The sequence below is a fragment of the Athene noctua genome, chromosome 15 (assembly GCF_965140245.1).
Source record: "Athene noctua chromosome 15, bAthNoc1.hap1.1, whole genome shotgun sequence".
NCBI lineage: Eukaryota > Metazoa > Chordata > Aves > Strigiformes > Strigidae > Athene > Athene noctua.
In genome coordinates, this window is record NC_134051.1 from 2,460,522 (window position 1) to 2,475,042 (window position 14,521).

Sequence of the window (14,521 nt, forward strand, 5' to 3'; positions counted from 1 at the left end):
CAGTTGACTGCAGCCTCTGGCACCTGAACACTTGGGTATGGGCACTAGAAAATCTCAAAGACATGGGAGCATGGAGGAGGATTCCCCAGATCTGCCCTTCTGCATCCCAGTCTGCAGAAGGAGGGCTTCCCTCACGGACAGGCGTGGGCTGCTGGTAGGAACCATCTGTGAGGGGCAATCTGGGTCAGTGTGATGCTGCTATTACCTTGCTGCCTGGGCTGTTGAGACAAGGAGACATCGCTTGAGGTCAAGACAAACGTGCCTTCTCCTCACATTGCTGTGCCCCAGGTGATATTCCAAGCCTTTGATGTGCAAGCCTTCACCCAAGACAGCCACCTCGTTGATGTGATGCTGATCTTCCTCCTTTATGGCTGGGCCATCATCCCCCTCATGTACCTCCTCAGCTTCTTCTTCTCAGTGGCAGCCACAGCCTACACCCGTCTCACCATCTTCAATATCCTCTCAGGCACTGCCACCTTCCTCGCGGTCACCATCATGAGCATCCCAGGTGGGTCGCTGCCCTCTGGGCCTGCCCGGCCCTCTGCCCGGCCCTGCACCCTGCTGGCACCAGAAGGTCCAGCCCCCGTGGGGACTTTTTCACCACAGGGCTGTCCTACACTAGCAAAAAAACCCTAGGACGGTCCATTAAATGTGTCAAAATTTGTTAGTTTTCTTTCTGAACATGAAAAGTATCAAGCACTTTCTCTAAAACCACCTAACTTCAATCTCTTGATCCTCTTGTGCTCCTCTTTCAGAGCTGGGCTTGGTGGACCTCTCCAAAACCCTGGATAAAGTCTTTCTTGTCTTACCCAATTACTGCTTGGGCCAATGCATCAGTGACTTCTACCAGAACTATGAGTTTATTCAGTTTTGTACCTCCTCTGTTGAAGCCATCTTCATCTGCAAGGCATTCAGTGAGTCGCTGTGGTGGTCCTCACCTGCCCACCCTGGCCATCCCACTGTAGCCACACCCCAGATCTCTGTGGGGCGGGTGGTGGAGCTGGGTCCTTTAACTCAACCTAGCCATAGCTCCAGGTACCATTTTAAAGCAAAAACTGGGTAGTGTTTGACACAGAGGTGATCGAGGAATCTTTTCCTTACCAATGATTTGGAGGAAAATCTGGGCTAGAGAAAGTTTCCTAGACAATCCCAGTTCCAAAGAGTGACTTGATTTCCTCTGCATGCCTCCCCTGGGCATTTTCTGCCAGATCCCCTCCAGACCTGAATCCTCTTGTGGGAAGCGTTGGAAAGAGCTGTGGGCAGGGAGCCCAGTGTGGGCTGGGATGGTGATGAGCGTTGGAAAGAGCTGTTGGGCACAGAGCCAGCGTGGGCTGGGATGGAGACAAGCCTGGCAAAGCTTTGGGCTCACAGCTTTCTCTGGAGCTTATCTGCTCCTCCCCAGTGTGTGGATTAATCCAAGTCTTGATTTTTGTTCCGTCTCTGCTCAGATATCAGTTATCAGATGAACTACTTTTCCTGGGAGACGCCGGGGATTGGACGATACCTGACTTCCTTGGCCGTCCAGGGTTTCTCCTTCCTCTTCCTCCTTTTCCTCATTGAGACAAACCTTCTCTGGAGACTGAGAACTTTGGTCTGTGGCATCTGCAGGCGGCGAAAATGGGTGAGCTGAAGCATGTGGGAGGGAAAAGTAAGGTGCCCTCCAAGTCAAGCCCAGGAGTCCCTTGAGCTAGAGACAGGCCCTCTTCACCTAAATCATCTTCCTAGGGAGCATCCCTGGAGCAGGTTGCTTGGAGGGGCCGATCCTGTTGAGTGTATGGGTTGGCAAAGGGAGTGAGGTGTCCCCAGGATCAAGGGGATGGATCCTGCCCGGGTTGGGGATGCTGGAGGCACCAATTTGTCCCACAGCAGCCAGGTGGCAAAGAGTATTTTTTTCTCCCCCATGTTTAGGTGGCGTTGCTGAACAGGGTGTCAGTGCTGCCAGAGGACCGGGATGTGGCAGATGAGAGGAAGAAGGTTTTGGAGTCACCACCAGAACTGCTGTCATCGCTCAGTAGCCCTCTGGTCATTAAGGAGCTCACCAAGGTGAGGAGAGCATGGCCCTTCCTGAGCATCCTGCTGCCAGCTGAGCCATGGTCCTCACGGGGCTGGTAAAGCCACGCTTGCCTTGCTGTGCCATCGGGCAGTGACACGTGGCTTGTGTGGGTCCACCAGGTCTATGACAGCCGGGAATCCCTGCTGGCGGTGGACAGGATCTCCTTGGCAGTCAGCAAAGGGGAATGCTTTGGTCTTCTTGGCTTCAATGGAGCGGGAAAAACCACCACCTTCAAGATGCTGACTGGTGATGAGAGCATCACATCGGGGGATGCCTTTGTGGATGGCCACAGCATTCTGGCCAACATCAAAAAGGTACCGAGGGCTGTGGGGGCGGAGGATAGCATGACAGTCCTGCATCCACCTTGCAAGTGCCTCCAAGGAGGACACAGTTGCAGTTGCCAGGGGTTGAGGTAATATCCTTTTCTGGTCCAGCTTTCTGTTACCTGGCCACGTGGAAGCAGTCCCCTCTCCGCTGGGATGTGAAACAAATGGAAGCTAAACCTTGCACGGGTGGCAAACCCTTCATCAAGGGGTTTAGCTCCATAGTTGGAAATGTGAAAAGTGTGAGTTAGTGATCACAGTTAGATGATGGTCTCTCTAAAACAAATGGATCAAACCTTTCCAGAGCCCTGCTAGAGGTCTCCTTCCTGAGAATTGCCCACTCCCTTTGGAAAAGCAATAGATGAACAGGGTTCAGGCTTTCAGTTCAATTCCTGGATACCTCTACCACTGTCAACCCCAGACAATGTCAGGCAAAGAGCATATGGGGAGGGTCTTCCCTGAAAGCATGGCCCTGCTTGCTTCCTCCCCTGGCGCTTTGCCTTCTGGTGGGCTCTTGTCCCCAGAGGAGACGGATATGGGAAAGGTACAGACCCTCCAGCACTTTCCTTCTCCTGAGAGCCTGGGCCACCTAAAATGGCCCCTCACAATGAGGAACCAGCTTGGGAAACGCAGCGTGAGGCCATGCAGTTGCCATCCCAAGGTGCGGTGCCTCTGTCCATCCCTGCCTGACCGACTGCTCCAGAAGTCAGGGAATTTCCCTCTTGTTTCACCTGCAGTTTCGGAGCAGCACCTCAGTCCCCATTTCTTTGAGCAAAAACCTCTCAGAGGTGCAACAAAGCCCTGTGGGTGCCAAGGCACCTTCTGGCTTGGACACCTCCTTGCAGAGACCTGCCTCTGAGCTAATCCCCATTGGGTTCCTCTTGCCCCAAGGTCCAGCAGCGGATCGGCTACTGCCCACAGTTTGATGCCCTCCTGGACCACATGACGGGCCGTGAGACCCTGAGCATGTACGCCCGGCTGCGGGGCATCCCCGAGCGCTACATCGGCAGCTGTGTGGAGAACATGCTGAGAGGGCTGCTCCTGGAGCCCCACGCCGACAAGCTTGTGAGGACCTACAGGTGAGAGGAAACATGGAGACACCCCATGCACTCTGCCCCTTGTCTCATGGGGCTCTCGCTTTGCTCATATCGGGTCTCTGTCCCCATCTCCTCCTGCAGCGGCGGTAACAAGCGGAAGCTGAGCGCTGGCATTGCCCTCATTGGTGGTCCCCCCGTCATCTTCCTGGATGAGCCCTCCACTGGCATGGACCCTGTGGCCCGGCGTTTGCTCTGGGACGCAGTGACACGGACACGGGAGTGTGGCAAATCCATCATCTTCACCTCCCACAGGTAACACTTGTCCGGGCAGGACTTGGCATGAGAGATCGAGGAGTGGCCAGGAGGGTGATGGGGTTCAAGGGGTGGGACCCACCTCCAAAGCCTGGTGGTTGGGCATTGCCTGCGGCCAGCAGTGGCTGGCTTTACCCAAACCTCCCTCCTCCGAAGCCCAGAGGAGGGAATCCACGTGCAGTCCCTTCCCAGAAGCTTCTGCTGTTCTGCCTCGGTGCTCCTGCCCTGCTGAACAAGCCCTCTTCTGTCCTGCAGCATGGAGGAGTGCGAGGCCCTGTGCACGCGGCTGGCCATCATGGTGAACGGGCAGTTCAAGTGCCTGGGCAGCCCCCAGCACCTGAAAAGCAAGTTTGGCAGTGGCTACACCTTGCTGGCCAAAACACGGAGTGAAGAGGAGGGTGAGCTGCAGGCCTTCAAGGCCTTCGTGGAGAAGACTTTCCCAGGTACTGTGAGCTGCTGGGGCGGATGCCCTTCAGGGGAGGGCAGGATGCTGCTCCTCGGCTTCAGCGAGTTTCTTAACTCTGAGCCTCTCCTTGCTTGTCTCTCCCAGGTAGTGTCCTGAAACACGAGCACCAGGGCATGGTACACTATCACTTGACCAGCAAGAACCTCAGCTGGGCACAGGTAAGGGGGTGCTGGAGCCTGTCCCACCCCTCTGCAGGAGGAGGCTGGAGGGACAGCACCATTCCTGCTCCTTCACATGTTCTTGATGCTTTGCTTTCACACTCAGCTCATCCTTTTCTTCCAGAGCCACTCTTTGTCCCAAATCCAGGTGATTTATAAAAAAAATAATTATCAAGTGTGTTTTCTCCCTGGCCCTTTCCCACCTCCTAGTGCAAACAGGTCAGCAGCATGTATGGTCAGTGTGCCAGCACCCAGGACACACTGTGTGTGCTGAGCTGGGACTGCTCCCTTCCACCCCCAAACTGGCTGCCCCTGACTGCAACCCTGCAGAGAGAAAGGGGGGTCTCCCTGGGGAGCACGAGCTCATTTTATGTCTCAGAATATTTCATGAAGTCTCTGGAGAGTGCTGGAAGTTTGGTGTTTGGTAGTCACACCCTTCCTACCCCCCCATCTCCCTGCTGGGGACATGGCACTGGGGGACACAGCATCGACCCAGCAGCACCCCTGCTCCCCGCTGCTGCGCCTTGGCCTGAGGAACCGCCTCGCACCCCGGCTCCTGCTCCTGCCCACCGCGGGCTACGGGCATCGGCTTCACCGAGACACAGACCCTCTTGGATTCCAGCCCAGGGATACATACACAAAAACACAGAGAGAGTATATAACTAGCTGTATATACTATATATATAACTATGTATACTCTATACAGATAGTTACGTACTCTATATACTATCTGTATAGAGTATACTATATACACACTGTATTTTTTTGATATACTATATATATAACTATACTGTATACAGGTAGTTATATACTGTCTATATATAAATATATGTATAGTATACAGAAATACCTATGTATATACAGATAATTTTTCTATACAGTATATAAGTATATGTAGGGGTTTATATCTGTATACTATATACTCTAGTGTATATTAAAAACTGTATCTGTATACTATATATTCTATGCTCTGTATAGAGTATAGTGTATAGTATGCAGTATAGAGTGTATATACTATATAGTGTACATAGTGTACAGATTATTTAAAAACTATAGTATATAACTATATGTGAAAACAATCTGTGGACTATATACAGATATGTATAGTATGTATATATAGTATATAGTATACTATATTTTTTTTTATATATAGTGTATTGAGCAGATACCTTGGGTGGGGATTCCAGCCTGGGGAGATATATATATATAAAACCCCATAGACCTGTGTATATGTATGTATCATATAGATGATATATATACACAAACCCATGTATTTTTAAATAGGGTCAGGTACTCTGCTAAATGATCCATCTCCTGGCTTCCCACCGCCCTCCTGCCAGGGAAGATTCTGCTTCCCCCAGGTCTCCCTGGAGCCAAAAGCTTCCCCTACTTTCCGAGTCACAGCCTGGGGTTCTCCCACAGCCAGGGTGCTCTGCAGTGACAGCCACATGTCCCTTGCAGGTCTTTGGGGCCTTGGAGAAAGCCAAAGAGAAGTATCGCTTGGAAGACTATTCGGTGAGCCAGATCTCCCTGGAGCAAGTCTTCATGAGCTTCACTCGCTTCCAGCACTACACAGAGGACAGAGGGAAATGAGCAGAAGCCCCCACTGGTGCCCTTCATCATGGACTGGCCCTGCTGCCTATACATAGTATATATAGAGACAGTAATTTATATATTGGCGTGTCTTAAATAATGTATAAATGTAAGAAACTTTTCACCGGGGAGGGGGGAGAAGATGGCATTGTACCTTCTGCCATCGGGAGCGCCAGGGGTGCGTGTGCATTGCGTGCTGCCGCAGTGCCGGTCTGCGTGTGAGTGTGCGTGTGTGCATGTGACACTTCCACCCTCCAGCCTTCATCCCCATCTTTACAGAAAAAAAAAAAAAAAAAAAAAAAAAGGCCCAAAAAGAAGGGGGAAGCCTGGAGGGGTGGAGAGGGGTGGTGGGGAGAAGGCTGTCAGAGGAGGAGCGGGATGCTGTTCCCAGATGGCACAGCACTCCCCCCGCCCTTGCCCTTTTCGCTGCCCAACGCTCACACCCATCAGGACGCTGCTTCGTGGTCTTGGCCCGCATGTTGATGTGTATTGTTAGATGGTTTGCTCGTGGTTTAACAGGAGGCTGTCACATAGCTTAGATCCGAGCTGTTTGCTGGGTTAATCGGGATGTGCTGCCTTCAGAAGCACTCGGTGAATAGTGGAGAGGACAAGGCACGCCTCCCGGCCGGCCCCTCCATGGCATGGAGGAGGCTCTGTCTCCTTTAACCTCTTAGAAAACTGTCCCCTCCTGCCTGCTGGCCCAGGGGTGGAGGCAAGCCGAGGGGCTGGCGCGGGGCCGAGCGCTGGCAGGATGTGTTAATGGAGAAGTGCCCAGAGCTCGGTCCCTCGGCACAGCACGTGCTGGGTACGGCTGCAGTGCCTGAGCGAGGGCTGAGGTGTCACAGGGGGCCTGGGGACGCTGCGGGGCTCACTTACTGCAGCCACAAAAAGGCTGAAGCAGCAGCGCTGCCCTCAGCGTGCTGGGCACCCGCAGGACCAGATTTGAAGGCCAGCGATGCTCTTGCTGTGCCCCTGTCCTGCTGTGCTCTCCCCTTACACCCCACACAGCCTGACCAGAGCACACCTGTCCCATATATGTCCCCCCCCCCCCACTGTCCCTGTCCCCTCTGCACCATGCCAGGCTGCTCCGGAGGGGCCAAGGCACTGTCCTGCCCTTGCCCAGCTGTGGGGGATGCTGCTGGGCACTGTGCATCAGGCACCAGCACTGCCCAGCCTGGCCTGTGCCCAGTCAGAGGCAACAACTGGGATTTTTTTTTTTTTTTTTGCATTTCCCAGCAGTTGGGTTGCTTTTTTTGTTTGTTTGTTTTAAATCCATGTTGATTCTTGTCTGTCCTTAACTAGTCCCTGTGTCACCTGGGGGCAGTCCCCTTTGGGCCAGCTGCTCCGTGATCAATGCAGAGCTATTTGCACTATAGTAATACACACAATTGCACATAACGAAATGAATTAATATTTATGGCAAGGGGTGCTGATTCCCTTCTAGTGATTGCATTGTCAGGGGTTGGGTTATATTTTTGGGTTGGGTTTTTGTTTTGTTTCTGTAACTGACTCATTCTTTCCTGTTCCATTTTTTCCCTTTGCCTAATGTTGTTGTTCAAAACGATGGTGCATCATGTTACTAAGAATTTCCCTGGATCTTAATGACGTGTGTTTTTATTAGTAAGCAGCCAGCAGGTGAATGGCATCCCTGGAACACCTCGGAGCCCTTCAGAGCTGCTGACAAGGAGGGTTTGCTCCTTAGGAGCATCTCTGCCAGCAGCAGAGCCAGCTACTGCCAGGGGCACTGTGCAGTGGGAAAACCCCAGCACCAGCGCCTTTCCTGGGGGCAGCACCTGTGCAAGAAAAGGGGGGGGGTGTGTGGTGTGCTTTCTGATGGGAGGGGACCTGAGGCCACCAGGAAAGTGCTGGGGCTCCCAGTAACTGCTTTTTTTTGGAAGGGGAGGCAAAGCAGGATGCAGCAGAGCCTCTGGGGCTTTGCCTGGGATGGGGGAAGCAGTGGGAAAATGAGGGCTTGCAGGAGCAGGAGATGTTAATTGCCACAGGCTGGCAGCACCCTGAGCACAGCAGCAACAGGCAGCACAACCAAGCCCCCCCCATGTCCATCTGGTGACTCCCCTGCAAGGCTTGGTCCTGGGGCACAGAGGCAGCATAACGCCCCCCCCCAGTGCCTGCAGATGCCACAGCAGAGCCAGTGGTAGAGGAGTCAGGGGCAAGGATGGCATCTCCTGGCACCAGCCCACCACCACCAGGATCATCCTGGCCTAAAACAAAGTCTTAACAAAGCAGCATTTCTTGGTGTCACAGTGCTATAACAACCCTTCCCTCTTGCCAGAGCGGAGCTGCTGGCTCTGTGTGGTGCTGCTCAGTGTTCCAGTTACAACTGCAGTGCCCAGTTACCCCAGCCCAGGGCCAGAAGGTGGGACAGGGGATGGCTCAACCAGGCAGGTCAGCCAGGTTTTGTGCTGGCAGGGTCACAGCTGCTGTTGGCAACACTCTGGCCTCCCAGGCAGCAGCAGCCGCCATGTGTGGTGGGAGAAGCATCACAGGTCCCAGGTGTTGCTGCTCCCTTCTGGCTGCAGTGTGGTTGTTATTCATCATAGGGATAATTTTTTTTTTTCCCAGTGGATGTTTCCTGGCCTCCTCTGGAGTCAGAGAACAGCTCCAGCCCCCCTGGGCTTGGGCTGCTCTGCTCAGGCTGTGCTGTTCTTCTCTCAGCCTTGCAGGGGAGGACATGGGGGAATTGGGGTGTGCTCCAGAACCTGACCTGGAAGGGCCCAGTCCAGCCTGGGAAAGTGCATGGGCTAAGGGATTTTTGTGGGCCAAATGCCTGTGGGAGCATAAGTTGAGGTCCCCATCCCTTCCACCACAGGCAGCCACAACCACTCTCTCTTAGTCCCTCACTGCACCCCAACAGCCATGGGCAAGGGGGAGACCTTGAGGCTCAAAATAGCCATTAGAACAATGTAAAGGGCCTCCATGGCAGTAAGGGGACTGGCCCCAGCACCCTCATTCCTGCAGCCTGGCTCTGAACCACAGCCAGGGAGCTTGGCCCCCTTCCCCTGTCACTTGCTGATGCCCAAATGTCCCCCTGCCCCCTCCCAACACACACCCAAGGCAGCACCAGGCCCTGGCTGAGCACAGGGAGATGAAGCAGCACCCAGGCAAGGATGCAGCTCCAAGGAAGCCAGGGGAACACTCCAAGCCCTCCTCCAGAGCAGCACAGCACCCAACAACTCAGCCACAAGCATCCCCCCCTCAACGGGGATGCCCTGCTCCACACCAGCCCAGGGCACAACACTGCACCCCAGCTGCTTCACCACCTCCTGCAAACACATCCTCCCCCTCCTGCAAGTGTCTCTCCACGGGCAGTTTCAGCGCTTTATTGTCTGGCAGTCCTGCTACAGCACCCCACTGTCCTCCCCGTGGCTCCCGCTGTGGCAGGGGATCCGCTCCCTCATCCCCAGCACGGCACCGCAGTGTCCCTGGGAGCTGGAAGCTGCAGCGGTCCAAAAACTGGCACTTAAGGAATCCTGGCTGGGGCCGCAGGCTGCTCCTCCACGCCGGGCGCAGGGAAGGGGCATGTGGCCAGGCATGGCTGTGGTCCGGTCCTGCTGGCCTCACTGGGCTGGCAGCATGGGTCACTTGATTTCGGTCATCGTTTTAAAAATGTGGTTCTCTAAAATGCCACTGATTCTGGGTTCTGACCAGATGCTCTCACCTTTGTTTCTCTTTAAAAAAAAAAACAAACAACCCAAACCTTTCTTCCCTTTTATGAGCAGTTTTCAATTTTGGCCAGAAATTGCTGTGCCCACCACTCCTCCAGGTCAATGGGAACAAAGTCTGAAAAAGAGGGGAGGGAGAGAGGAGAGCATAGCAGAGCAGCTGGAGAGCAAGCAGAGCTCCAAGTGTCGTCCCCCCCCATGTGCCACCAGGAAAATGAGACCCCAAAACTTCTCTCAACCCCCATGCCCTGTCCCCAAAAAGCCAGGCTGAGTTTACAGGGACCTTCTCTTCTTGGGGAGGTCTCAGCTGCTGCAAGAGCCCCCAGGCTGCGTTCACAGCCCTTGCTCCAGCTGCTATCAGAGAAGCACTTTGATCCCGTCCCCACTGCGCTCCGGCTGGGTCCTGCTTGGCCGCAGGAGAGGCAGGTGCCCATGGCAGGACCCGGGGGATCTTCTCGAGCATGGTGTTGAGCCCACCTCTGTGGCTGGATTTCCAAAAAAGTCATCAGCAGGGCGTCCTGCTTTCTTGGACTCTTCTGATGGGGCACAGTGGGACATCCCTGCCACAGTGCCAGGGGCCAGCTGTCCCCTAGCACCCCCGAGCAGCCTCAGCACCAGCAGAACAGACCCAACCCAGCCCCCCGGCACATCCAGCACCAGGATACTCCTCCTCCTCCCATTGCAGCCCTGCTCAGGCACCTGGCTGAGCCCACACCAGCTCATTGCACCCCTGAGCCTGATGATACACCCGAGTGCCACGACTGCTTCCCACTTACTTTTCAGTCCGGGGTTGGGGGTTTTCTCTACGTACTGCACAGGGCCGCAGGCGCTCTCCCCACTCCGGCTGCCGTCCAGCTGCTGCTCTACCTGCTGCCAGGCTGGGGCGGGGGGAACAGGCAGTGGATGATTTTGGGATGGGGATTTCCCAGCCCAGGGGGGCTGCGGGAGAGGAGCAGGAGGTGGTGCAAAGGAGGGCAGGTACCCAGGCCGGGGACCCCATCCCTGCCACCAGGGTCCCCAGCACAATGTGGCTGCCTCAGGAGGGACCCCACATGCTCCAGCCTCCCTGAGATGCGACAGCGAGCAGGTGCCCACCCCCAGGGACCCTCTGCCCTCACCTTCATAGACAAAGCGGACGTTCTCCTCGTGGGCCAGTGTGTAGCATTCGTCAGGGGCCGAGACCTGCTGCGGCAGCACCTGCGGTCTCTTGCCGTTCACTCTGTTGAAGACGAGTTTCTGGGCTGGGCTGTCGAGGGAAGCAAGGCAGGGGTGAGGGGGGCAGGCAGTTCTTCCCACCACGGTTTGGAGCAAGGACAGGGTTGTCCAGCCACTCCCAGGTTGCTCCACAGCCTGAACGCTCACCCACAGCCCCAGCAATGCCAGGGGCACAGCTGCAGCCAGCCAGTACTGCTCAGCCCTATCCCAAGGGAAGGGACAGAAAAGGGACCCAGCCCTCAGGGAGAGGGGGTTCCTACACAGGGAGGGGTGAAAGCAAGGGGAGTTGCCCAGGGAAAAGCACAAGCTGCCTGTCTCCCACCCATCCTCCAGCCCTGGCACAACATGCAGTCCCTAAAATAAAAAAATCTGCCACCAAAACTGCTGAAATATCAGGAAAATGGAAGTGAAATGCGGTTAGGTACCAAGCAGGGGCACGCACCGTGGTGCCAACCTCCTCAGACCAAGTACCCACGTTTGCTGGAGCAGCCCCAGCCCCCAGCACATCCCCAAGGTGCCCCAGGACTGGGATGAAACCCTCTGCCAACTGGAAGCAGCAGGTCTGAGTTGGGATCCCCAGCCTGGGAACAAAACCAGGCAGATCAGAAGCAAAAGGTTTGGGATGAGATTTATGGGCATGTTCAGTGCAAAACATGACTATTTTGGCTTTTCTGCCTAGTTTCAGGGCAGGACACGTCTGCAACGGCCACGTTTCTCACAGGACAAAGTCTAAGGGGCCCTGGGAGTGCAGATGGGTTACAGTTTGCAGGGCAGGTGAGACCAAGAACAGGCAGCCCCTGCCTGCTCCTCCCCTGCTGCCTCTACAGGCAGAGCCTGGGGCAGGGTAGTGTACCCCAAAGCACGCACGGCTGGGGGCACCGGGCAGGCATCCCTGCCTGCTGCAGGCAGGGCAGCAGCCAGGAACGTGCCCAACCAACCTGCCTGAAGGAGGGGAAGCATGGTACCAGCAACACCAGTTTAGTCAGTGAAAGATCCCAGGAAGGAGGGGAGCTGGAGGGGAGTCTTTTCTCATCCGTTTCTCGAAGCTGGAGGGAACGGACGGAGTCGTACGTGCCCCACAGCCCTGCCCCGCTGAGCGGAGCTGCCTGCTCTGCCAGGCTGGGCTTTGCCCCCAGCTCTCCAGCCCGGAAAGTGTCGTCTTAGGAGGAGCCATCGTCCCTCCAGCTGCTCACCCCCCCCCCCCCCCCAACAGCTCCAGTTATTTCTGTTAGAAGCTGAGAGTTTCACCCAAGAGCTGTTTCCATGCCACCCCGACGGCCCTTTAGGGACAATCTCCAAACTCCAGCGGGGGCCACCACGGGGCCTCCCTGGGCCTGGGGCTGCAGCGGGACCTGCCAGGGACCACGCCGGTCCCCGGCGCCGGTTCGCCCGCCGGGTTTAGGCAATCGGTGCCTCCCCCGGGACATGCCGGGGGGGTGTGGGGTGTGTTGCACAACCCCGGTGTCCGGCTCTGCCCCGACAGACGGGCAGCAGCTCCCCGCGCAGCGGGACGCGCCCCCGGGCCTGCTCCTCGGGGCTGGCGGCGCACTGCCGCCTGCCCTTTACCCGCTCCTCCCGGCACAAACCCCGAACCGCCCCGGAGGGGGGCGGGCACCAACTCCGGTTCCCCCGTGTGTCCCCCGTCCCCGAGGGCGGCCCCCAGCGCGGCTCTCCGTGGGAAGCGGGCTGCGACCCCCGGCACGTCCCGGCATGCGGGCACCGAGCGACACCCCCCACGCCCCCCCCGCCGCCTCCCCGCCCGCGGCCCCTCCCCCGGCGGCGCGGCGCGGCCCGGCCGCCCCGGTAACCTTTCCCCAAGGTCACGGCCGCCGGCGCGGGGCTCACCTGGCAGCGGGCCAGGCGCCGGGCTGCAGCCGGCCCCGCAGCTCGCCCAGTTTGCTGCTCTCCACCGCCTGCTGCGTCGGACCTGCGGGCGGCGGCGGAGCGTCAGAGCGGACCGGGAAGGGGGGGCGGGGGGGTGGAAGGGGGGAGCGGAGCGGGACGGTGCCCACCCCCCCCCCATCCTCCCAAACTCCCCGCGCGTCCCGTCCCCGCGGCCCCCGGTACCTGTGCGGCGCTGCGTGGCCAGCTTGCTGGGGCCGCGCGTCAGCGTGTACATCCTGCGGCGCCCCCGGCCCGCACCGGCCCCGCACCGGCCCCGCCGCCCCCGCCGAGTGCGGCGCGCGCCCCTCGCCGGGCCTTTAACGGGCCGGGCCGGGCCGGGCGGCGACACGCCCCCGCCCTTAAAGGGACCGCGCGGGACGGGGCGGGGGGGCGGCGGGGCCGGAGCCACCGGCAGGGCCGGGCGGGAGGTGTCGGAGCCAGAGGGGCGGCGGGTGGGAGACGTTGGGGGGGTGTGGGGGACGCGTAGGGGACAGACGCGGGATGGGGGGGGGGGCGTAGGACACACGTGGGACACGCAGGGGGCGCACGTGGGATGGGGGGACATGCAGGGGACACGCGCGGGACGCACGGGGGCACGGGGGGATGTGTGCGGGGACGTGCGGGGCACACGTGGGACATGTAGAGGGTACACGTGGGAGACACGGGACACGCACGGGACACGTAAGGTGCATAGAAGGGACCCGGGGACACACAGGGGCCAAGCAGGAGAAAGGGCACGGGAGACACGTGGGACAAGATGGCACAGGCGTGCAGGGGACGTGGGGCCATGGGGAACACACGTGCACGGGGACGCTCAGGAGACAGGGGACACACGGGGGACGCGTAGGAGTCACTCCCGGGACACACAGGGCCCAGGCAGGGGCCCTGCTGAGGTGCCACCACCGTGGGGACAGCACGGGGACAGCCCTTGTCCCGCGGCCCATGGCTGCCCGGGAGCCACGGGCCACCCCACAGTGCGGGAAGCCGGGGGGGCGGTGGCCGCGTCCCAGCTGCCTCGGTGACTTTTGGAGAGGGGAAGGGGCGCCGAGGCCGCCCCCCGCGACCGGAGGGGCAGCCCCGGCAGGTGACCCTGAGCCAGCCCCGCATCGCCCGTGGCTGGGCGGCACCCAGGGCCCTGGGGACAGGCCGCGTGACAAACCCACTGGGGACCTGGGGATGCTCCAGCCTTGCTCCGGGGGCGGCAGAGCCACCCCCCAAGGGTGACCTTGGCCTTTCCCCCCCATCGGCTGCGCGGCCACGGTGGCACAGCCCAGCTGGGATGGGAGGCCGTGCAGGGCCCGATCCTGCGGGGCGCCAGGCACCCGTGGGTGGCTCGCAGGGGGACACCCCGCTGCCCCCAGCCCCCGCGTCACTCCTCCCAGCCCTGCAGGACGCGCTTAAACGCGACTGCGACCCAGGGGAGGGACCCCACCGCCGGCTCGTCACCGTCCCTGTCACCCACGGGGGTGGTGCCTCAGTTTCCCCACCAGAGACTCGCCCGGGGTCTACAGGGGCGCTCGTGGGCACACGGGTGTGGCCCCGCCGGCGGGGTGGGCGGGGGTTTCACGGCGGCTCACGCCGCAGGTCACCCGCGCATCCCCGACGTCCCGGCCCCGCGGGCGGCCCCGCGCTGGCGGCGGCCCGAGTGCCGGCGGGGCGGGGGGACGCGCGGCGGCGCCGCTGGTGTAGTGGTATCATGCAAGATTCCCATTCTTGCGACCCGGGTTCGATTCCCGGGCGGCGCAGGGCACTCCTCGTTCCATTTTTTTTTTTTTTTTTCTTTTCTTTCTTTCTGTC

At 58.5% G+C, this 14,521-nt stretch overlaps 2 protein-coding genes and 1 non-coding gene across 5 annotated transcripts in view; 2 read left to right on the forward strand and 1 right to left on the reverse strand.

The window, feature by feature from the left end:
- ABCA3 (ATP binding cassette subfamily A member 3) overlaps positions 1-8,934 on the forward strand; it is a 33,520-nt gene extending 24,586 nt beyond the window's left edge. Inside the window, exons 22-31 of the mRNA XM_074919776.1 lie at positions 289-508; positions 756-914; positions 1,449-1,621; positions 1,909-2,043; positions 2,173-2,367; positions 3,268-3,455; positions 3,555-3,725; positions 3,981-4,168; positions 4,276-4,349; positions 5,811-8,934. Of these exons, the coding sequence (XP_074775877.1) occupies positions 289-508; positions 756-914; positions 1,449-1,621; positions 1,909-2,043; positions 2,173-2,367; positions 3,268-3,455; positions 3,555-3,725; positions 3,981-4,168; positions 4,276-4,349; positions 5,811-5,942 (1,635 nt within the window). The 3' untranslated portion in view covers positions 5,943-8,934. The remainder of the gene's footprint in view (positions 1-288; positions 509-755; positions 915-1,448; positions 1,622-1,908; positions 2,044-2,172; positions 2,368-3,267; positions 3,456-3,554; positions 3,726-3,980; positions 4,169-4,275; positions 4,350-5,810) is intronic.
- A 333-nt stretch (positions 8,935-9,267) lies between these two features.
- On the reverse strand, positions 9,268-13,065 carry MCRIP2 (MAPK regulated corepressor interacting protein 2). 3 transcript variants are annotated; one of them, XM_074919220.1, is made up of 5 exons: positions 12,908-13,065; positions 12,686-12,767; positions 10,744-10,871; positions 10,402-10,564; positions 9,268-9,743 (listed from the first exon to the last, which is right to left on the reverse strand). In XM_074919220.1, exons 1-5 carry the CDS (start codon positions 12,957-12,959, stop codon positions 9,728-9,730), a joined length of 441 nt encoding a protein of 146 aa, XP_074775321.1. In that variant the 5' UTR covers positions 12,960-13,065; the 3' UTR covers positions 9,268-9,727. The 3 variants fall into 3 exon arrangements, with proteins under 3 accessions (XP_074775321.1, XP_074775323.1, XP_074775324.1); XM_074919222.1 differs by having other exon boundaries at positions 10,402-10,503; positions 12,908-13,064; XM_074919223.1 differs by lacking the exons at positions 10,744-10,871; positions 12,686-12,767 and having other exon boundaries at positions 10,402-10,503; positions 12,908-12,974.
- A 1,333-nt stretch (positions 13,066-14,398) lies between these two features.
- TRNAG-CCC (transfer RNA glycine (anticodon CCC)) lies at positions 14,399-14,469 on the forward strand. Its single transcript has one exon. It is a non-coding gene; the product is annotated as a tRNA-Gly (tRNA).
- Positions 14,470-14,521: the final 52 nt, after the last annotated feature.

What these genes read in the sequence shown, in the direction of transcription:
- MCRIP2 (XM_074919220.1), bottom strand. Translation starts at nt 12,959, where the DNA reads ATGTACACGCTGACGCGCGGCCCCAGCAAGCTGGCCACGCAGCGCCGC. An exon ending in GGCGCCTGGCCCGCTGCCAG is followed by an intron (nt 10,872 to 12,685) that starts GTGAGCCCCGCG and finishes TTCCCTCGACAG; the next exon opens with CCCAGCCCAGAAACTCGTCT. An exon ending in CGTCCGCTTTGTCTATGAAG is followed by an intron (nt 10,565 to 10,743) that starts GTGAGGGCAGAG and finishes CCTCTCCCGCAG; the next exon opens with CCCCCCTGGGCTGGGAAATC.